The following is a 24,430-nucleotide window of genomic DNA, read 5'->3' on the forward strand; positions in this document are numbered from 1 at the left end:
TGTGGTCAAACGTAGATTTTGCTGGCCTACTGCCTACGCAGACGTTCCAACCTTCGATGAAACCAGAAATACCAAAGTAATTAGTCTAATTAGGTAATTAAATGCAATTAATGCATGTCAAATGCTACTATTGCATGTCATTACCTTGTGTCTTCTCTCTCCCACAGTTGGGCTTCTTCCTCTCTGTCTCTCTCTCTCTCTCTGTGTGCTTTTCTGCAGGTATCCTCGGGCATGGAGTTCTATATCTCCAGAGTGCAGTTACTGGTCCTATCGACCTCCCAAATGTTTTTGCTGCTTTTTCGTGTTTTTTATTGCCTGCTGTTCTTTTCTCTCTCCTCTTTCCACTCACCCCAACCGGTCGAGGCAGATGGCCACCCACCTCTCAGTGGAGAGGAACTTTTTCTCTCCACTGAGAGGAACTGTTGCCTAATGCTTGCTCATATGGGATTGTTGGTTTGCAATATCATTTTCTATACAAATATACTCTTTAAGGTCTTAAACCTTACACTGTAAAGTGCCTTGAGATGACTTATGTTGGGATTTTGAGCTATACAAATAAAATTGAATTGAATTAAAACACATAAAGGCCTGGATGTCCTCTAATTTTCTATTCCTCAATTCACAAAAGACAGAGGCTATTTTGTTTGGTCCTAGATATGATGTTTAATCATATTGTTCCTGAAGTAATACTGTAAGGAATCTCTCAGTTATCTTTGTCCAGGATATCTCCTTTACCTCATACGCAAAGGAAATATCTAGAACTGCCTTCTTCCACCTGAGGAATATTGCTAAAATGAGGAGCATCTTGTCTGTGATGCTGAAAAACTTATCTATGTTTACTATGTATTTGTTATTTCTAGACTGGACTACAGTAATTCAGTAATGGATGCATAGGATGGAACATAACATGTAAACATTCACAGTGCAGGGTGGAAAAAGGATGTGACCCTTTGGACTTAATAACTGGTTGACCCTTCTTTGGCAACAATAGCCGTTTCCTGTAGTTACAGATCAGACCTGCAAAATAATCTGGAGAAATTTTGGACCCCTCCTCTTCACAAAACTGTTTCAGTGTAGCAATATTCTTGGGATGTCTGGTGTGATCGGGTTGAGGTCAGGACTCTGACTGGGCCACTCCAGAAGGTGTATTTTGTTCTGTTGAAGCTTTTCTTTTGTTGAATTACTTGTATGCTTTGGGTCATTGTCCTGTTGCATCACCCATCCTCTGTGGAGCTTCAGTTGACGACAGATGGTCTTACGTTTTCCTGCAAAATGTCTTGATAAACTCTGAAATTCATTTTTCCAATCAATGACAACAATCCGTCCAGGCCCTGAAGCAGCAAAGCAGCCCCAAACCATGATGCTCCCGCCATGTTTTACAGTGGGGAAACAACTCAATTTTGGTTTGATTTTGTTTTTGCCAGTAGTGCTGTGGAACATCCAGGTGCGGTTTTGCAGCACTTTTTGGACAGCAATGGCTTCCTCTGTGTACTCCATTCTTGTTTAATGTTTTCCTTATTGTAGAGGTGTCAACAAAAATCTAAGCATGTGCCAGAGATTTCTGTAAGTCTTTAGCTGACACTCTAGGATTCTTTTTTACCTCATTCAGCATTCTGCGCTGTGCTCTTGCAGTCATCTTTACAGGACGACCACGCCTAGGGAGAGTAGCAACAGTGCTGAACTTTCTCCATTTATAGACATTTGTAGTACATCAAGGCTTTTGGAGATACTTCTTTAACCCTTTCCAGCTTCATGCAAGTCACAAATTCTTGATTGTAGGTCTTCTGAGAGCTCTTTTCTGCGAGGCATGGTTCACATCAGGCAGTGCTTCTTGAAACCAGTAAACCCAAAACTGGTGTGTATTTTTAAAGTCTATTTTACTACTACTGGCTTTTGGTGTGTTGCCCAGGGACACCTTGGTTTTAGCCAATTATAGACCAATATCCAATCTGCCTTTTATCTCTTAAATCCTTGATGGATTTAAAGTACATTATTAGTACAGAAACAGCACTAGTCAGGGTCACTAATGATCGTCGCCAAAATTAAAAACTGGAAAGAAGTGGTGGGCCAAACTCAAAATCTTCTTCTCTTTCGGCTTTTCCCATCAGGGGTCGCCACAGCAAATCATCCTTTTCCACCTCACTCTACCATGGGCATCTTCTACCCTCACACCAGCTAACCTCATGTCCTCTGTTAACACATTCATTTATCTCCCCCTTGGTCGTCCTCCTGCCCTCCTGCCTGACAGCTTCATCTCCAACATCCTTCTACCAATATATTCACTATTCATCTTCTGAACATGTCCGAACCATCTCACTCTGGCCTCTCTGACTTAGTAGCCAACGCAGGCAATTTGAGCCGACCCTGATGTGCTCGTTCCTTATTCAGTTTAACCTAAGGAGAACCTCAACATCTTCATCTCTGCTACCTCCATCTCAGCCTCTTGTCTCTTTCTCACTGCTACCGTCTCTAACCCATAGAGCAGAGTCTTGCTGACACTCTTCTTCTACAGAAGAGTGTCAGCAAGACCCAAAGGAAAGGTGTACAAGACAGTGGTGAGACCAGATATGCTCTATGGGTTAGAGACGGTAGCAGTGAGAAAGAGACAAGAGGCCAGGTTAGACAGAATAAGGAACGAGCACATCAGAGGGACAGCTCACGTTGACTGTGTTAGCGACAAAGTCAGAGAGGCCAGAGTGAGATGGTTCGGACATGTTCAGAGGAAGGATAGTGAATATATTGGTAGAAGGATGTTGGAGATGGAGCTGCCAGGCAGGAGGGCAAGAGGACGACCAAAGAGGAGATATATGGACGTATTAACAGAGGACATGAGGTTGGCTAGTGTTAGGGTAGAAGATGTCCATGACAGAGTGAGGTGGAAAAGGATGATTCGCTGTCGCGACCCCCTGATGGGAAAAGCGGAAAGAGAAGAAGAGAATATAATAATCATAATATTATAATATAATAATGTTATAATAATATTACAATATAATAATGGTATAATAATATTATATAATAATAATATAATAATATATATACATCTTCTTAAACTTTTCCTGACCATCTTTCTCATTCACTCACTGTTAGCCAAACTTGTATTTCTTTAGGAAAGACAAAACTCTTGACAACAAATGTTCTTCTTCAGTCTTATATTGTTACACCATTAATATGGTGTAACATACACTAATCAGCCGCTGTATGCATTCCTGTACTTCCTCATTCCATGAATAAAAAACATTATTATGTCTCTATCTGTACAATGTACACGTTCAATGAAAATGCAGTCTTTCAACTATTAACAGTCCATGCCTTGGAGTAGAAAAAGTGCATAAAGACAGCATTCATTCAACACAGTTTGCTACACTTTGATTTACTCTGATGCACATTTGTTCAAGCTAGATACCTGGCATTTCTTCTTAGATGCAAGTGTATCAACATCTGGGCTGAGGAAATCCTCAAGAGTGAGTGAAGGTGTTCAACAGTGAGACGACTCCTGAGTGTTTTTTGTTCATCTTCATCAACATAGATATGTGCTGGCGAACACAGAGAGCATTTGAGCACCTTGGGCATGGAGTTGGGGTCAGTGTGTCGGGGAGGAAACATGGAAACTGGTTGGTTTCTGCCTTTCCACGTCAGAGCAGTTCAAATCTGCATTTCTGGGCTTCAAAGTTGGCAAATTGCTGGGTTTGGCGCCAGTTTTTTTGTGAACTGTGTACTTGGCATCTTTCATTTGGCCATTTTTGGGGAGGGGTGGATTAAGTTTGTCTGATGTGACTGGTTGCATGGATGTCAATGATTGTCAACATAAAAGGAGGGGGCACCTGGCAGTCTCGACTGAAGAGCTAACGCACTAACAAAACATTCTGGGATTTTTATTATGAGCGGTGTATGTGCTGTATACTAGAGGGCCAGCTCTAATACACATTTGATATTATCTTGCGGCCCAAATATGGTAATATATATAATATAATAATAATAATATAATATAATAATATTATAATAATATTATAAAGATCAATAATAATATCATAATATATATTTGACACCTCTGCACTAGATTATTGATAAACGCTACATTATCTTCAGAATGTCACTGTCCCCTGTTAATCAGTAACTACTCACTGACACATTGCCTGACGTTCACCAACGTTACATGCTGGTTATGTTGGACTTAAGACTTGTGTTGGCTGCATTTAAATGGCAATGGTTAGATCTGAATAGCAAATACATGGATTAGTTGATACCCACTTCCAGTGTTTAATTTATCACAATGTAACACTAACACAAAGATCTAGGTCACCCTGCTCCTCTAAAACCAGAGTTGCTCTTACACAGACAACAGGAGATTGTCTTTGTCAAAGGTGTTCTCATGCATGACGTGACAAAAAAGTACACTGTGGAAATCACAGTGTTTTGTTTAATGGCAGCACAAGCAGAGCTACTCACATGATTGATGACGTAAACCTGAAGGTGAGAAGCACAATAAAACACTAGAAAGTAGAAACTTTTTTTGTATTATCTGATGTTGTACTTTAATTTGGTCATTACCCTGATTTTGTACTAAGGACCCGTGAGGACGATGTCCATTTAAAGTGTGGGTCAACTGACTTTGGCAATATAGCAATGGACTTTATACAGCTCTTTCGATAGTTGAAGTTCTTCAGTTTTATAGTGACATTCTCTTGTTATTGTGTGTTTTCCTCTTTACTGAAGGCCATACAGGACTTAACATTTACACAGTATACGAAGCACAGCACAGTTATTTGGAAGTGAGCTGACACATGTTGCTATATTGTCTGCAACATTTGAGCTAACTGACAAATAATACCACTGTGCCAGATAGGCTATTCATATGTACCAAATGAAGTCACTGATACATTCACTCACTGTTAGCTAAACTTGTACTTCTTTCTATGCTCTTCTTCAGTCTTATATTGTTAAACCATTAATATGTCTCACCGTCCGAAACGCGGCTCCAGAGCCGCCTCACTTGGTCGGGCATTGCGCGTTCATGAAGCCGAAAGGTTTGCGCGCCCGCGTTTGAATACCGGCTCGAGCCGGTAAAGAGCTGCCAAAACAGGCAGGAAATCGACTCATTGGAGACAAAGATGCGGAATGACTGAGCGAAACTAGACCGAAGCGACATCCTGGCCTCTCCATTTTTAACACGAGAAGCAAGTAACTCTTTTCCTAGTGGTTTTTAAATAAATGGTAACGGAGCTAGCTTGGCAAAGGAGCTTTGAAGTCACAACAAGATGAGGAGGAAGTAGAAATCCCGGCGTTGCTTACCTCGGCTGCTGTTCTTCCCTCGTTGTTGTACGCTGACGGTGAGTACTGTAGAGTATGAACTTGGCAGTAGTTAAAATGGGATGCTATTCAGCCTCCAGCTCCAGCTGTTCACAGCGGCAGCAGGTCTGCCTGCTCTGTTCTGTTTCAAAAGACTGACTAGATACTGCCCTCAGTATTAGTCTACGAGTGGAGAATTCTTAGTAAGTAAAATCTAGGTTATTGATGTTTTGTTACTGTCACATTGCTATACCGTTTGTTACCGTTTGCTTATTAGTTTAGCCTACGAATGTCCTGCCTTTTAAACACCAGAAAGGTATAAGTAATTACTGAGCTACTTGCACTTCCGAAAACCCGGCATCATCCCCACTCTGATACACTGAGGATGAGCTGAGTACATAGCAGAAGTTTGTAAAAGAACCCCCCCCCCACCTCCTTACAGAGGGGGGAGGAACTGTAGAGATTAATGGTCACAGGTAGAAAGGACCTCCTGTGGCGCTCTGTGGAGCACTTGATGTTAATCAGTCTTTTGCTGAACGTGCTCCTCTGTCCAGCCAACTGTGCAGTGGATGGGGGGGGGGATCGTCCCCACTGAGAGGAGTTTGGACAGCATCCTCCTCTCAGCTCAACATGTAGAGCATATGTGTCAAACTCACTCGCGGGATCAGTTTACATTGATCTAATATTATAATTATTAATAATTATAATAATAAGACACAAGCTACAGCTCCCCCCCCCCCAGCGCAACAGCTGCCAAACCATAGGTTACTGAGGAAACACTATTGTAAGGTCAAAGGTTACCCTGAAGAATTGCGAATAGAAAAGTTGATTCTGAAAACTGAGCCTTTCAAACCGATAAGAGGATAAGTGTATGTTCAGTTACATAGTCGGTAAACCTGTTTGTCTGATTTGAGGAGCTAATGTGGCTGTAATTAGGAAAGATTAAAAAACTTTTAATCTAAGACGGGACAAAAAACGAGGACAAAAGAAAAAAAACAAACAAACCTGAGAGTAGAAGAGTTCAAGAAGAATCTGACACCAGAGCGAAAACACAAAGTGAAGCTGCTGTGAAGCAGAGATCATCATGTCAAGTTTGTCCGTCCATTTACAGAGGGAGAGTTTCTGAAGAGTTGTATGATAAATATGTGCGACGTCTGGTGTCCAGACAAAAAGCAGATGTTGGTAAATGTAAGCCTCAGTAGAAATATGGTTAATGATCGTGTTTGTGAGATGGCCACTGATTTAAGAGTTGATTGAAAGAAGCAGTAAAAGACTTTATGGCATACTCTCTTACTGTGGATGAAAGTACTGACATGAGGGACACTGCAAGCTAGCCATCTTCATCCGTGGAGTGGACTCCGATTTGATCTTAACAGAGGAAATAATGGACATTAAATCGATGCACGGGACAACGACAGAAACAGACATTTTCAGGTGACGCTGTGTGGTAAAGTGTTAAAATGGAACATTTATTGAGCAGTGTAACGCAAACCGTTACAGAGATCAAAGTATTTTCGGTTATATAAAGTTTCAGTTTATTTATTGTGGAATTATATTCCTCTCTGTTTTTATTCTTATTCATGTTCAGAAAACATTTCCTTTTAGTGTGTTCAATACATGTTTATCCTGTTTATCCAACAACACTGAAACAACTTCTGGAGAGATTAGAGTTGAAATCCGAGGTGAAGATAATATTTATAACAGTAACGACATTCTTTATTGATCCCCTCTGGGAAATTGTAGTTGGACAGAAAATCACATCACTTCTATGTTTACAGGCGCAAAAGAAAAGAACACTGTACCTACTGTGGAACATGGAGGGGGCTTGCTCAAGAGTAGTGGGCCACAATACCTGTTGATAGGAGCTGTTGTGCTGCTTTAGTGTACTCTAATGAAAGAAATAGTAAAGGATTAATATTTCACAGCCTAGAAGATATCTTAGAAATCTTAGAATCTTATGAATGATTTACATGATGAATTTGAAATACTGAATAAGTAATCGTTTTCTTAAGCTAACATTAAATGAGTCAATACCAAGTTAAACTATCAGGTGACAAAAAATATTTTATATAAATATATATATACACTGGAGATCAAAAGTAGAGAACAATTTATTTTTTTTTTTTTACAAATAATGTCATCTTCATTAATCATACATTTTAAGTAATTTTTGTTGTTGCTATACCATGCTACTAGAACAGTACAAAAATAACCAAAGCACTTCAACAAAAAAAACTTTTTTGTTGCAAAAAAAACAATGATCAAAATTAGAGAACACCAAAGTAGCAGGGAGAAAGATTACAACAAAAATTGGGGAGTTACATTTACATTTACATTTACATTTACATTTAGTCATTTAGCAGATGCTTTTATCCAAAGCGACTTACAAGTGAGGAACAAGGCAAGCAAACAAAACTTAAGTCAAGGAGAAATAACATCAAAGCAAAGTGCTATCGAAAAAGTGTTTCTGTTTCAAGAGATGTTAGAAAGAAAGGGTAGAATTTTTTTATTTTTTTTTTAAGTGCAAAGGAAGATGAGGAAGAGTTCTGTTTTCAGCAGTTTTTAAAGATTGCAAGTGAGGTGGCTGAGCGTGAGGGGTGGGCAGCTCATTCCACCATCATGGGATCACTGAGCTGAACAGTTTTCCTTGGTGTCGACTGTGTGGTGCTGGTACCACCAGACGACGTTCCCTGGTTGAGCGCAGTGGACGGGAGGGGATGTAGACCTGAACTATTGAATTGAGATAAGATGGAGCTGTGGAGTTGACCACTCTGTAGGCAAGAGACAGAGCTTTAAACCTGATCCTTGCAAAGTTATAGCCTCCAGTGCTCCTATCACCACGGGTACCACATGTACCTTCATGTTCCCTCTCATTAGCACAACAAGGTAGACAGGAAGCCTTATCCACACTGGATATTGTCCCAACCAGGAATCAAACCCGCACTGTACGGTACCAAAGTCAGTGCCATTAACCACTGATCTATCCAGCTATATACATATATTTGCTTTTATTAGGCTGTCAATTGTCCCATTGTCCTGCATGAAAGTTGATGGAAGAAGGGCTGTTATTTTTGTCTTTTTATGACAGGCACGCAGTGTTAAACTAACACAAAAACAATCTAATTGTCGTGCAGTTTTTTGAAATAAAATCTAAACATTAATTTAAATCTAAACATACTGTTTTGTTTAAACTGTTATTTAATTTACCATTTCTGGTTCTATGGAGTGCTTACAGTACTACTAAGTTCTAAGTTGATAGCAAAACACAGTATCTAATTCCAAGAAACTGTGCTTTTTACAACACTGTAGCATTAAGGCCATGTATGGCAGTGCTACCATGCCAATGCTGAACTTTTTTGACCTCTATGTACATCCATCGCTTTTTCTTGTACATAACGGGGCCCTAAACACTAGATGTCAGTATTATGCGCATATCTTGGATTCTCTCTCATACAAGTTGGAGCATTTTTACCAACAAACGCACAGTTGATCTCATAACTATATTAAATATAAATAAGAACTTGTCCAAAATGTATATTATAATAATAATATTGGTATTATTCAATCCACAGGCAATTCCCAGCTCCTGTTATCAAAATGTTCTTGATCCCCTGAACCCCAAGTTGACCTAGTGGGTCAGGCCAGTGCCAACCCAGCTATTCTGCTTCACCACAAAAGTGGCCAAAAAATATGCTGTTTGTTATAGTACTTAAAAATACAATCTTTCACTGACATCTCTGTTTCTGCCTCCAGGTGGCCCGTTGTAGCCATGAGGGTGCCCAATTCTAAGTGTTTGGGGCCAAATGTTTACTCAGTTGTACCTGATGGTGGCTGGGGCTGGGCTGTGGCTGTTGCCTTCTTCATAGTGGAGATCTGCACTTATGGGTCCATCAAGAGTCTCGGCATCTTTCTCCAGGATCTGATGGAAGAGTTTGGAGAAAGCAATAGTCGAGTATCATGGGTTATCTCCATCTGTGTCTTTATCTTTAATTTCACAGGTCAGTCACTTAGATTTTAGTGTTCTATTTTTCTTGTACTCTTGTGTTATTTTCATTCTTCAATCTTCAGACCCACCAGCTCTGCTGGTTGTTGGGGCCATGTTGAACATTATATAATTAAAAAAATATCACTGTATACAAACAAACATAAGCACAATTCACATTTAAATACACATATCAAATCTAACATAATAAATACACAGCAAAACACTAGATGTAAACACACACACTTGATTTACTTTTTTTGGTTTTATAGTCTTTAATAGTTATTCTTGTATCTCATGGAACCCCTTATTTCCGTAACTTTGCAAACTTTGAAGAACTGTGCAGAAATTATCACTGGCTAGCACATCGCTTGTTCCTGACTGATGCATAAGTAATTTAGTCTAAGGACAAAAACCGATTTAACACTGAACCTTAATCTACTTTAAGTATTCAATATATTATTAGTTCATATATGATTGCAAGTATTATTCAAATAAAATCTGGCTAAGTTGAAATTGTGTAATGAAATTACTCTTCTGTCTTTTAAACCTACCCTCAGCACCCTTGTCCACAATGTTGAGCAACCGCTTTGGCAATCGTCCAGTGGTGATGATGGGGGGCTTTCTCATCACTCTAGGAAACATTGCTTCCGCTTTTACCAGCTCTATCAGTGAGATGTACATCACCATGGGCATTGTCTCAGGTACCCATAAAACTATTCTTTGCGTGTGATAAACATCTAATTTTCAGAATAACAGTTTTGCTCCTGCAGATGCATTTGTCTTGTTTATTAGTCGTTACATAAGACAAAGGGACTCTTAGCAGTGTCTACAATAAAATTCGCTTTAATCTGTTTCTCCCTGAATGGTCAAAAGATTGAGGTTATGTTATCAGAGAGGAAACAGAGCAGGATAAATTTCCCCTGCAAAACATGAAATTCCCTTTCAGATGAGGAGAAAGAGTAAATAAGTTAAAGTACAAAGATTGGATGATGAATAAATAGGTCGAATGCGTTCTGTATCAGTATCAGAGTGCTTTGACTTGTTTTCTTCTTGAACAGAAAGCACTGCTAGTTCTCCCATCATGATTGCCATATCTGCCTTTGACACAGACCATAGCTGACTGAACAACTCCCTCTCCTCTCTCCCTCGACTCTCTTTTCTTTACATGCCTTTTGTCTTTATGCAGCTGCAGCTGTAGCAAAACTGAATCCATCTTAAGCAGCGTACCACCTTTGACAAAGGAGTGACCTGACACCTTGATCTTGACCCACCCTGATATCCATGCAGTGTTCCTACAATGCGGGCCAGTGGCTGTCATCTCCCCTTTTGTCTTGTCCTCTTTGTTTACAGGCCTTGGCTACTGCCTCACTTTCCTCCCCACTGTCACCATCTTAGCCCAGTACTTCTCCAGACGGCGAGCTCTTGTCACATCCATAGCTTCTTCCGGAGAATCCTTCGCCATATTTGCTTTTGCTCCAGGTGAGTATTCAGTCAAAAAAGCAAAGGAAATTAGGAAAATGTGGCCTGTGACTTATGATCTTTAGCATTTGTTAATGCTGCCTGTTAAGAATAACAGCTGCTTCCTAGGTGGGGGAAGTTGACATCAACTCAAAATTATAGCATGATATTACAAGGAAAGTTATGATAACTATATTTATTAAGAAATAGAAATAAGTTACTAAACATTGATGATAACAGCTTGCAGACAGCAGCATTTATGTATTCGTGCAGACAAAATGAAAAGCATTTTTCCAGGAGTCATTTACTTGGGCAAAACTTCCATGCTTTTGAAGTAGCTCCCTTTTTAGGTACTGCATTGGTATCAGAGGCTGACATGCTGCTCTTGCTCTAAGACACTGGGTTTGTGTTTTGCATGCAAAATCTATACTGACATTATCATAGTTAATAATATTATACCTATGAAACAGTTGTTAGAATAAAAGCCTTCCTTTTTCTGTGGCCTTAAACTCATCTCGGTCTGTCCATTAGTGGAGGGAGTTTATTACATTGTAGTTGTCATTGGCTCAGTGGTAATTTGTGGCTTAGGGTGCCATTAAAAAAATATAGCTGCCTCTTTCACTTTTTCCATTAAGAGCTAAATACCTTGAGGAAAACACCTTTTTTTTCCAACTCATAATAAAAACTTGAAAAAATCACCAACAGACTACCCTTTTCTTACTTACTGAGTTCCCATAGTCCCCAATCCCCCTCACAGTGCTGCTACTTGTGTGAGGTTGTGTGGAGACATGCTAAAGCAACATAACTAAGAGATAGTTCAGAGTCACCTGAACTAGCTCTAACTACAAGGAAAAGGAAAAAAGGAAAGTCTAGTCATAAATGTAGTGAGGCTATCTTCAAAACGCCCGCATTTTCTGGAGGACAAGGGCCGTGGTCTGGGAAATGTCCAACCAGCTCCCTAACAGGGGTGGGGACCATCAGTTTACAAGGGGGTGCTGCAGCCAGAGGGGTAACCTGAGACTTTGTGCACCTGTCAAACAGGCAAAAGTGACCTCATGAGTACAGGCACGGAAAATGAAAGAACCCATGCAGCATGGGGGAATATCCCTGGGCAATGATTGCTTGAAAAGGCCCCAGATAAACACAAAACCATTTTAAAAAAAGATTGGTCGATAAAATAAAATTTACAAATACTAAACAAAATCATTAAATAATAAAAGGAAATTACAAAATATTTTGACAATAATAATAGATAAACAGATTGCACTTATAATCAATGTTACACCTCCATAACAAAAGGGGAGCTTTATCTTTACCCCCATTTGATGATAATAGACTGGGGAAATAAAATGCACTAGATGCCTCACTTGTTGAATGTAGACCTTAGTATTTCTAATTATTTCTAATTTATTTATAATAATTATGTAGCACACAGTACTAGTTTTATTAGTTGAATGTTTGATTAAAGTAGTGAATGAATGATTGTTAAGGTAGTTCAGTAGTAGTAATAGTCATGTGTAATGATAATTGTATCCATTAAAAAGCAAATGAAAAAGCTTGTAAGTTGACTTATAATAAGTTTTATAATGATAATAATAATAACATGTGCTGACCATCTCTTCACAGCCTTTACTGTAATAAAAGAACACATTGGCTGGCGCTACTGTTTTGTTATAATGGGGACATTTCAGGCTTCTGTGATTGGCTGTGGGCTTCTCCTGCGTCCAATCATCATCGAGCCACAATTTGAAAAGGAGGATGAAGAATCGGACAAAGACTTTTTTCCCCTGCAGCAGCTACAGACTGTATATGAGATGGAGAATGAACAAACCAAAACCTCCTTTATCTCAGGTGTCTCCAGAGACTCAGAGGACTCAGGTCTCACCTCCCTCTCTGCCTCAAACATAGACTTGTCATGTGCAGGCATAGAAACTAAGGATCTGATGGAGTGTGAGGTGCATGAGGGTCACAAGTTGTCACTGTCCACACCTTCCAGCCAAGATATGGAAAAGGATGAGGTGGAACTGACAGAGGTAGAGGCTGGTGCTCTCCAGACCTCCAGGCCCAAACTTCTGGACTTCTCTGTGCTCAAAGATGCTGCTTTTGTATGGTACTCTCTCTTTGGCCTGTTCGCTACACTGGGATTCTTTGCCCCACAGCTCTACATCATCGAACTAAGCAAGAGCCGAGGAGTGGAACCCACTATGGCCTCCTACATGCTGTCTGTGATGGCAGTGGCTGAGATCTTTGGTCGCTTGTCCATCGGGGTGGTGTTGAACAAAGTCTGTTGCAAGAAGACCTTTGTGCTATTGGGGTGTGTTGTTCTGCTCTGTCTAGTTTTGGTGGCCTTCACTATTGTGTGGGAGTTCTGGGGCCTGATGGCCTGTTGTGCCCTATATGGCTACTTTATGGGCACTGTGGGTTCCACACACATCCCTATGCTAGCTGAGGAGGATGTGGTAGGCATCCAGAGGATGGCATCCTCTGTGGGAGTGTATGTCTTCATCCAGAGCTTTGCTGGATTGGCTGGACCCCCATTAGGAGGTAGATTTCTATGACCTATTCTGTATGAATTAATGAATCTTTCAGAGTCATTATAGATCCTGACAACTGTCTGTTTTTGTTCCCAGGCGTTTTGGTGGATTTCACACAAAACTATGGTGCAGCCTTCTACTCATGTGCGGTGGGTATGGCACTCAGTGCAATTTGCCTGGCTCTGGTCGGGCCAACCAAGTCTGGTATGTGCCAACATTACACCAGAAACAAAGACAAAGACAAAAACACAGAGGAGGAGGAGAAAATATCTCAGGACAGCGATCAGTCATCGGACTTTTTGGAGGTGGACTTTGCCTCAGATGGCAGACATTTTAGAAAGGCTACGGATCAGGAGTGCTTTTGTAAGACAACATAACATCACCTCATAACTAAGGACAAGAACATCAACTGTAAAAGGTTGCAGTGTTCAGAGTTCAGAATTGCTGCTAAATTTCAAATCTCAGGTGTCATTCAGATTTTCTGATAAGCTCAAGTTCACTCCTTCCAGGAAATAATCCATTTCTCCACTGAGACCAAAGACACACATTTCTGTTTCAACAATTGAGTGCAAAACTTTGCTTCCTAGTTCCTTTCACAAACCTCTGTTGTTTGTGGTCAGTTTGAGCGGGAATACCTTTATCTCAGGAAAGAAGCATTACAATGATACTGAAACATCTTGTGAAGTTGATTGCTGTATTTGTTTAGGCATGCATCCTTTGTCTTTTCAGTAAAGCCCTGCACCTATATATTGTTTTTTAATTTTAATTTTTTCTAAACAAAAAGAAAACTAGACAGAAAAACAACTGAGCATAGCAAAGTAAATTCAAAATCTAGACCCACATGTTTAACATGTGAGGCATGTTATCCTGCCTAAGATTGTCTTGCAGTGGTGAGTGTCTCTGCACACTCTCCACAGCATGGCTTAAAGCTCAAAAACCTTTCCTTAATCACTATATCACCATTATTTTAATTGCAACTGTGATTTGAGATGTCTATTTAAACCTCAATGATAAATCAATGTTCACTTTCATTTTTTATGTACCTGAGTGACATGCAGCTCCTTGTCTGTCAAGTGCTTTAGTCCTTTTGAATTTCTTTTTTCAATATAATAAATTCACCTCCAAATTCTGCCATCTTGTAGAGGTTGCTGTCTTTAGCCGCAGAATTAGGGCTAATAAAGTTTAAGATTTAAGAAGCTTTATTGTCATTTTGATCATATGCAGTCAGTGCAATACGCAATAAAATTAACACTACATTCTCTAGGACCAAGGTGTTACATACAACACTACATGACTACACAAGAGTGCACATAGCTGCACTAATTAAAAAAATAAAAATGAAAGAAAATTACACAGGACTGATTATGTGCAGAATGTAACGATAGTGGTAGTAATAGTAGCTTGAAGGACACAGAACGAGCCAAAACTTAACAGCTACAAATGTACAAACATCTCAGCTGGATTAAAAAAGTTTAATGACCCACTTATGTAGCAAAACAGGAAATTGAAAACAGTTCAGTTACTGTAACTGTAACTTGAACTTACTTGAACATTGATGGCTTCACTCATACCCCTCAGATTTTCCTTAGATCAGTGTTCTTGGACCGACAAAGCCTATGGAACTGCAGATAGGTGACAAAATATATAGTTTTTTTTTTTTTTTTTGCTTTTGGATGATGGTGGTGGATAGGTTTGGTGGTGAGTGAAGTAGTATATGAGTAAGTATAACTTACATACTGATCAAACTATAGTGAGCCTTTTGTATGACAATGCCATTCTATTGATGTTGACTTATTTAAAGTGAACCTCTCCTTGAGGGGAGAACCACCTAATCCACAAACTGTTGGTATAAACAGTAGGTACCTACAGTTTACATTTTACATTTACATTTAGTCTGCTAAATGACTTAAAGTAAATGTAAAATGTAAACTGTAGGTATAAGCATTTATGCTCACACAAGAATCTGAACGTATCACTTTTTTTCACATCTCTGCACCAGTGCCTGTGGTTTTTGCAGTATGGAACTCTCAAACGTGTATTCTTTGTGATAAAAAAGATCACAAAGAACAACAACACCACTATATAGGGTATAAATACAAAGAAGTGACAAGGGGGGATCACTTCCTCAGTTTTTCCTTTTATTCACACTAATATATAAGTGAATGGTAAATGGTCTGCACTTCTACCTAACTGGCACTCAAAGCCCTTTTACATCGCTTCTCATTCACCTACACACACACACACACACACACACACACACAGCCTACCTGACTTACCAGGGGCAACTTGTGGTTCAATTCAATTCAGTTTTATTTGTATAGCGCCAATTCACAACAGACGTTATCTCAAGGCACTTTATACAGAAAATTATAGAGAAAACCCAACAATCCCATTTGAGCAAGCTTTAGGCAACAGTGGAGAGGAAAAACTCCCTTTAGAGGAAGAAACCTCCAGCAGAACCAGGCTCATAGTCGGCGGCCATCTGCCTCGACCGGTTGGGGTGAGTGGAAAGAGAAGAGAGAAAAGAACAGCAGGCAATAAAGACAACAACAAGCATCAAGAACACTGGGGTCAACTGGATTCTGGAGATGTACAGCTCCAGGCCGAGGATACTTGCAGAAAAAGTACAGAGAGAGGGAGACAGAGAGGAGGAAACACAACTACAAGAGAGAGGTTCAGCATCTTGCCCACACTGTGACATGTGACAGGAGGAGCTGGGAATCAAACCACCAATCCCACAACTAGTAGACGAGTGTTCTACCTCCTTATCCACAGTCGTAGTAGTTTCTTTTTTTTTTTAAAGATGACAGATTGTAGATTACATATATACTACACTTACACTGATTATAGATATGCCTACTTAGAGTACCCTATAATGCCTTATTGTGGAATGTGTTTCTTGAATATGTATTGTGAGGGAATTGTGTGTGTTTGAGGAAGCTTTAAAGTGGGTATGATGACCTGGCTAGTAAACAGACATGTTAGAATGACCTGGCATGTTGCAGTAAATGTAAGCAAGATAAACATGGAAGAGAGATATCAGCCTAGTTAATCTAAGGATATATTTTCTACAATTATTTTATGCAATGTGAGATTGTTGGCCTCTTATCTGTATTGCATTAAGTAAGTATACATTTCCTGTGTCAGTTTACCTCTGTATTTGGATTATGCAAAACAGGCATTAGGTATTCACAGTAGTAAGGGTCTAATTCCATATCAGTATTTAAAATGCCAATTCAGCACACAGCTTACATCAGAAACATTAGATCTTATAGAGCAGGACCACAGACAGTGTAATTGCCAATGTGGTAGATTGAAATTAAGACAGCTGTAATGTACATTGGCACTAAAAATAACATTGTGAAAGTTAGTTTAATGAACTGCAGATGTCTCTCTACATTCATCACAAGCCTTTTGTTTCAGCGACAGTGGCTCTCTCTTCTTTCTACTCACCTCAACCAGACAGATGGCTGCCCGCCCTGAGCCTGGTACTGCTGGAGGTTTTTGTTAATAATTAGAGTGGAAAAAAAGGTTTAACTGAGACAAAAAAAAAAAAGCCTTTTAGTAAAAAGGCTGTAACCAGTAGGCAGCTGCAGTTGTAGATAAAATGTCATCACCTGCTCTTGGCAGAGGGCGCCATGTTGTAGGAGGGAGCGCTGCTGCACAGCCCTCAAAAACATAAAAAGAACTAAACTACTAAAATAAAATAATAATAATATTTGCAGCTCTGTCTCCATTTCCTAATGCGCTGTCTTGAAAACAAAAAAATTTTTGATATATTTGAAAAATATTTGACATGGCCCTGAACTTTCTTACACATATTATTTTAATAAACCACAAACCACATACACTGTTGGTGTCATAAGTCATATTATTATATGTTAAAGTGTTTGTTTAAGGCTGAGACAAGCAAGGTAACATCTGCGTGTTTGTTTGATTTCCGTCTTCCTTACATATTTGCGCACTTACTTACATACTAACACCAGATTATGTGTAATAATAACCAAAATATAAATACCCTGACAGGACTTTTTCTGTTTTATTACCACCTGCTTACCCATAGGGTGCCAGTAGCTCAGGTGCAGGTGGAGCAGTTGTCTACAAACCCAAGGGTGAGTGGTTTTTGGACAAGACACCAAAACCTGTAGTAGTGCCGACATGTACTGCATAGCAGTTGTCCAACCACAATTTTCCCAAGGACATCAATAAAGTATTCATTATTATTATGGTAATTATATTTCCTAATACATTTCAGTTTACCATTTACAAAAAGAAGGTCAGATCAACAAACCAATCAGTATGAAGATCAGACTGGGTCAGGAAAAGATAGTCAGTCAGACCTCATGAATTGACACATTTTGTTGTTGGTCAGGGCCAGGAAAATAGACCCAGATCTCTGTATGCTTCATTCATTTTGCTTTAAATATACATTACTTTATTAATTGGCTGTTACATACACTGATTATTAGGGACCGAACACCTTCTCCTATTTTTTCATTAAAGAATGTGCAGGACCTGACTCACACATAGAAGAAAGTTGGTAGTAGAATGAGTTTGAAGTCCAACAATTTGGTGACCCCGACATGAAGACGGAGAGGTGACGGATCCAGAGGAGAGAGAAAAAAGACAACGAATAACTGCAGTGTGGTGACAACAAAAAGCAGCATCTAAAAAAGGTAAGCAGACACCTGTTTTATTGAAGTTCTGCTATTGGCTATATCAAATTGTGTGTTGTCATTATACTACAAGTGTCCTAGTTATAGTAAATGAATAAAGCATTAAAATAAAAGTGCACGGGTTTGAAGTCCCAGGGCCCTGGGGAGGTCAAGCTCCAGCTATAGGTGGATATGGTTGACAAGGTCAGCCTCAAAATCAGATGGCTCCACCTTTTCAAGCACCACATGCAGCAGCAGCACCACCACAGGGACAGTATCCCCAGACCATGCAGGGTGGTCAGGGATATGAGTACAGTGGGCTGTACCTACTGCAAATGATAATAATGGACAAAGAACTGCCTTTTCTAGTTGACACAGTTGCAAATTTTTCCACCATCACCTGCACCATGTCTCATTCCAACATCTCATCCTCCAATGTTCAGCTAGTAGGGTTCTCGAGGAAGCCAGAAAATTTGCCTTTGACAACACCTCTGGACGCATCAGTAGCAGGATAGACGTTCCAACACCAGTACATATTGTCACCTACGTGTCCAAGCTAATGGGAAGAGACTTGTTGGTGAAGTGTGGAGCCTCAGTCCTATGTGGACGTAAGGGATGGATTGCAACTTTCCCAAATGGTTACTCTGTGAATGCCTCTAGGTCTATGGTTCAGTCTGGTTCACAGATGCTGTTGTCAACAGATATCTCACCAACAGCTGAAGGCCTATGGGCAGATATATACTGGGGACTCCTGGAGCCTGAAAATAAACAATCCAATGGAATACAAACTCTGTATCTCCAGTGGCAAAAAAATAAACAAGTCTAAATCATAGTAGTGTATGTCATTCAATCTAAAAGCACGACAACTACAATTACTTTACAATATCTTCCTTCTACACTCTAAATAACAAGGAAACACCTTTCCTAACTAACTGTTTTGGGAAGGTTGCACCACCCAAACACTGCATTCCTATTCAAACGCACTGTTGTGGTCAGAATCAACTGTTCTCACCACAAATCATAGTACCATAGTAGTTGTATCTCATTCAATATACAAACATTGTTCCTAAATAAAACTACATTTGCCTTAAAACATCTTCCTTCCTGCCTACCCCTCTCTCTATGCAGTGGGAGGAGTTGGAGGTCGCATCCAAGCACAAATACCTGGGAGTGAACTTGGACAACAAACTGGATCGGACGTCGAACTTATCAGCATTGTACAAAAAGGCTCAGAGCTGTATGTCCTTTCTGAAGTGGCTCAGGTCATTCTATGAGTCTATGGCTGCGACTGTCATCTTCTGTGCATTAACAGGCTACACCAAATGATCAGAAGAGTCGACTCTGTTGTAGGGGTGGAGCTGGACATTCTATATGTTGTAGCTGAGAGGAGAATGCTATCTAAACTCTTTTTAGTCCTGGTCAATACCTCCCATTACACACTGTGTTGCTGGACAGAGGAGCATGTTCAACCAAAGTCCGATCAGCACCAAGTGTTTCACAGAGCGCCACAGCAGATCCTTTTGGTCTGTGGTTATCAAACTGTAGAACACGTCACCCAATTGCAAAGAGCTGGGAAACTGACAATTGTCAATATCAGAATTTTTTATTATATATTTGTTGTCAATTCACTATGGACTTGTATTATTGACCTATTTTCATCCATCTGACATAATCAATGTATATACTGAGTTTTCTGTATTTACTGCTGTTCTTTTTTCTCTCTCCTCTTTACACACACCCCAACCGGTCGAGGCAGATGGCTGCCCACCATGAGCCTGGTTCTCCTGGAGGTTTCTTCCTCTAAAGGGAGTTTTTCCTCTGTAAGGTCTTAAACTTTACACTGTAAAGTGCCTTGAGGTGACTTCTTTTGTAAATTTTGTGAAAATTGAATTGACGATATTTAGAATTCATATTGACATAGATATTTACTTTTATTTTTGGTTGTGGTTCATTTTCTTTCTGTCTGAGTTGAGAGCAACTCTAACAAGGCAAAACAATTTTCCACTGGGAGTAATAAAGTTTTTTGAATCTTGAATTTTCTGGACTCTAAATAACATGGAAACACATTTTTAACTGCTTAACCAGCTAAACCTATTCAAGCTCACTGTTGTGGCCAGAATTAACTGTTCTCAACCAAACAAGTTCAAAATCATAATTGTGTATGCTATTTAAAATGCATGCCTTGTTTAGCAATAATACTATATTGGGCTTCTAGACTTCAACCATCAGGAAAACAACTTTCCAACTGCTTTGGAAGGATAACAACAGCCAAAACTATTTAACCTTTTTAAATGCACTGCTGCAGTCAGAATCAAAGTTGCTTAGGAAAAAGAGGTCAAAATCATAGTAGTGTATGTTATTCAATCTACAAGCACTGTTTGCCAACAAAACTATAATTACTTTAAAACAGGGGTGTCAAGTTCAAATTTACAGTGGGCCAAAATTTTCAACTGGGACGACCTTATGGGCCAAATTCAATAGATATATAGAGAAGTTGACTGCAATTGTGTATGTTTTCCAACCTCTTTAGGTATGTTATGTAGGACCTTTTTAAATGGAAACAAACTTATAAACAAATGAGAAACACATCAGTGGTTACTTATTATGTCTCTCCCTATCTGTAGTCTTTCAAGTTCCTTTTTAATGAAAATATTTTTCACGTTAACAAAACAACCAAAAAAAAGTACTTCAATGAATTGCAATCTTTCAACTAATAACATGAATGCTGTCTCTATGCGCTTTTTCTACACCAAGGCATAGGGTGTAGAAAAAGCGCATAGAGACAGCATTCATTCAAGTTTAGTTTGCTACACTCTGATTTACTCTGATGTACATTGGTTCAAGCCAGATACCTGGCATCTCTTCTTAGATGCAAGTGCATCTATGTGTGGGGTTAGGCTCTGAGCTGAGGAAATCCTCAAGATTGAGTGAAGGTCTTCATCAGTGAGATGACTCCTGAGTGGTGGTTTGTTCATCTTCATCAAATCAAATCACATAGAGAGCATTTGAGCAGCATGGGCATGGAGTTGGGGCAGTGTGTTGAGAAGGAAACATGAGCAGTTCAAATATGCATTTCTGTGCTTCAAAGTTGGCAAATTGGCAGGTAAAAAAGTGCTTTTAGGCAGCATCTCATTCACCCATTTGCACAAATACGCACACACCGATGGCAGGGGTGCTATGCAGCTGATCTGACTCACCAGGGGCAACTTCGGGTTGAATATCTTGCCCAAGGACACTTTGCCATGTGACAGAAAGAGCTGGGAATCAAACCACCAATCCTATGATTGGCAGACAACTGGTCTACCTATTGAGCCACAGCATCCCTAAAACAGAGACAAAAAACTAGACTGGATGAAGAAACTCATGAGCATGCAAATCTCAAATGTTCTTTACTTTAAATAACAGGGAAACACTTTTCTAACTGCTTGGTGAGGTTACACCGCCCAAACATTTTATTCCTATTCAAACGCACTGTCTAAACAGGTGGAGAAGATGGAGGTCATATCTGCAGCATCATACTGCAGATATCTATGAGTATGTGGTGGCCAGTGTCATCTTCTATTCTGTGGTCTGCTGGGGCCGTAACGTGAGGGTGGCAGACACCAACAGGTTAAAAAAACTGACCAGAAGGGCAGGCTCTGCCTGGATGGTGCTGGAGATGGTGCTGAATACTCTACATATTGTACCTGAGAGGAGGATACTGTCCAAACTCCTCTCAATCATGGACGGTCCCTTCCAGAGATGCTGGATAGAGAAGGATGTTCACCCAGGGAAAGATCAACATCAAGTGTTTTCAGCTTGTGGCCATCAAACTGTACAACTCCCTTCCCCTAGTTAATGAGGGAACTGATAATTGTCAGAATTATTAACTAATTGTTGTCATTCCTCCCTGGACTATTATTGTTGACCTAATTTTATCCATCTGACATATTTTATGTATATATTGAGTTTTCTGTATTGATGTTACTTTGAATTCATGTTCATGTGGATCTTTTCTGGTTATGGTTCTTTTTCTTTCTTAATTGAGAGCAGATGTAACAATGCATAACTATTTCCCACTGGTATTAATACTTCTTGAATCTTCTAGACTCTTAATAACAGGGAAACACCTTTTTAACTGCTTTGGGAGGATTACACCAGCTAAACCTATTCAAACTCACTGTTTTGGCCTTAAAATATTTTCTTTCTAAACATCAACCATGAGGAAACAGCCTTCCAAATTGCTTTGGGAGGGTTACACTACCCAAACACTTTATTCCTACTCAAACACATTGTTGTGGCCCGAAACAACTGTTCTGAACAAAAAAAGGTCAAAATCATATTCATGCATGAATATGACTCAGTATCAACTTTTCTCAGTGAAAAGAGGACAAAATCATATCAGTGTATGTCATTCAATTTACAAGCACTGTTTACCAACAAAGTCATATTTACCTTACAATAACTTCCAATTAGATTCTAAATAACAGTGAAACACCTTTTTTATTTGCTTTGGTAGAGTTAAACCCCTAAAGCACTTTTATTTTTATTCAAATGCACTGTTGTGGCTAGAATCAACTGTTCTCAGCTAAATAAGGTCAAAATCATAGTAGTGTATGTGATTCAATATACAAGCATTGTTCCTGAATAAAACTATATTTGCATCAAAACATCTTCCTTCCTTCCTGACCCTCTCTCTAAACAAGGGGAGAAGATGGAGGTCATATCCAACCACAAATACCGCGGAGTGAACAAACTGGACTGGACAAAGAACTCATCAGCACTGTACAAAAGGCTTAGAACTGTATGTACATTCTGAGGTGGCTCAAGTCCCTCATCAGTGTTTAATTAGACTAACCTTAATTTTCAAGTAGTATTTCTATGTCAAGAATAAAATCTGCGGCCTATTAAGAAAAGTATATCAGTATACGTATGACGTATAATAGTAAAACTTGTTAATGAGGTCCTTTGAATGTTGTCATTATTATAAATGTGTAATATGTTGTCATCTCAAGTATCTGTTTCTGGCAACATGCTGCCCAACATGTAGTGGTAACATCATTTGGTTATAAAGTGTCTTACAATCAATCAAGTCAATTTGGGAAAGGGTGCATCATTGGCAAGGGGGATTTCTCAGCGGCCGAGATCTGCATTACCCTCTAGACCGTTGCATGTTAGGGTTGCAAAACTCGGCATAACACCAGTGTCGGAGCAGGCGACATTGAATCGTATTTGAAACACCTGTGTAAATATAAAAATATAATGTACAATAATATTTACGTAATTACACACCTCTCTACAGATTTCTTACAGTCGTCAGCCCCACAAAATTACCAAAACCCGATAGAGATAAATTATATACATAAAAAACCAGCACAAGAGGAGTGATTTATAAGAACTTAATAAAAAAAAAAAGAAGACTCCTCTCACAGAACAAAATAAAAAGAGAACAAACAAACAAATGTTGATCGTTACATATCAGATCTCCCTCGTCTAAATCCCTGTTAGTGAATGATTTGATGAATATGTCTGTCTGAATTAGTCAACACCCCAAGCCATCTTTATTATCATGTTCCTAGAAGCACAGGTCGGGTGGATAAGTTGCAGTAATCTTTCACTCAAGTTTGTTAATCAACCCCAGACCTAAACATTGTTTGAATTCATTTGAGAGCCTCATTCTTAGCCTCTCTGATCCAAATTGGAAATGTCAAAAAAACAATCTGTTTGTTATTGTGTACCGTCCTTACTCTGAGTTTTTAATTGAATTCTCAGATTTTACATTTCATTTAGTTCATAGTGCAAATAAAGTCATTATAGTGGGTGACTTTAATATCCATGTAGATGTTAACTGACGATAACTGCCTCAACACTGCATTTAATTATTATTAGTCTCCATTGGTTTACCCAAAATGTAAATAAACCCACTCACTCATTTTTTTCATTATACATTTAAGTTAATTTGTGAATTATGAACAACATTAAGGCAGATTTTTTTTTTTTTTTTAAGTTTTAAACTATGTGAAAGCAAAATACCCTTGCTGGCATCATAAAAGCATTGCTAAGTGCTTCATTTGTACTTCACTGTTAATCGAACAAGTAAGGTGGTTGCTCTGACTTAAAAATGAAATTTTATTTGGACAATCTGTTGTATTGATACCAGTCAGTTTTACCTAATATTGAAAATGCACCTAGTTTTGTTATCTATACTGAAGAAATGCTTAAAACTGAATAGAGCAACCATGGTAATGCATCTAACATACAAAAATAAATATATGACTATCATGTTAAGCTGGACCAAGCACTTTTAAAAATTATAAGTACTAGGGTAGGGACTGAATTTGGCACCCACCTCTATCATGGTCCCTATAGTTTAAACTGGTGTGAAAGTAAACAACTGTGATTTAATATATGTGTGTACTAAAGACACAGTTCTACAATGACAGTTTTTTAAGATCATTATCTTGAAAAATGCATGCTGACAAATCTACTAATATTCTAATTAGATATGTATTTTAGCAACTCAATTTAATGAG

At 39.1% G+C, this 24,430-nt stretch overlaps 1 protein-coding gene across 1 annotated transcript; it reads left to right on the top strand.

Moving 5' to 3' along the window:
• Window positions 1-2,984: 2,984 nt before the first annotated feature.
• On the top strand, window positions 2,985-14,394 carry slc16a6b (solute carrier family 16 member 6b). Its single transcript, XM_026357236.1, has 6 exons — window positions 2,985-5,327; window positions 9,040-9,284; window positions 9,829-9,972; window positions 10,622-10,750; window positions 12,356-13,273; window positions 13,360-14,394. Exons 2-6 carry the CDS (start codon window positions 9,056-9,058, stop codon window positions 13,638-13,640), a joined length of 1,701 nt encoding a protein of 566 aa, XP_026213021.1. The 5' UTR covers window positions 2,985-5,327; window positions 9,040-9,055; the 3' UTR covers window positions 13,641-14,394.
• The last annotated feature ends 10,036 nt before the right edge of the window (window positions 14,395-24,430 follow it).

This window comes from Anabas testudineus, chromosome 8 (genome assembly GCF_900324465.2).
Source record: "Anabas testudineus chromosome 8, fAnaTes1.2, whole genome shotgun sequence".
NCBI classification, from domain to species: Eukaryota; Metazoa; Chordata; class Actinopteri; order Anabantiformes; family Anabantidae; genus Anabas; species Anabas testudineus.

Excerpts from the sequence above, each read along its gene's own strand:
- slc16a6b (XM_026357236.1), top strand. The coding sequence starts at position 9,056 with ATGAGGGTGCCCAATTCTAAGTGTTTGGGGCCAAATGTTTACTCAGTT. Across the intron at positions 9,973-10,621 it reads CACCATGGGCATTGTCTCAG|GCCTTGGCTACTGCCTCACT; the intron begins GTACCCATAAAA and ends CTTTGTTTACAG. Across the intron at positions 13,274-13,359 it reads GGCTGGACCCCCATTAGGAG|GCGTTTTGGTGGATTTCACA; the intron begins GTAGATTTCTAT and ends TTTTGTTCCCAG.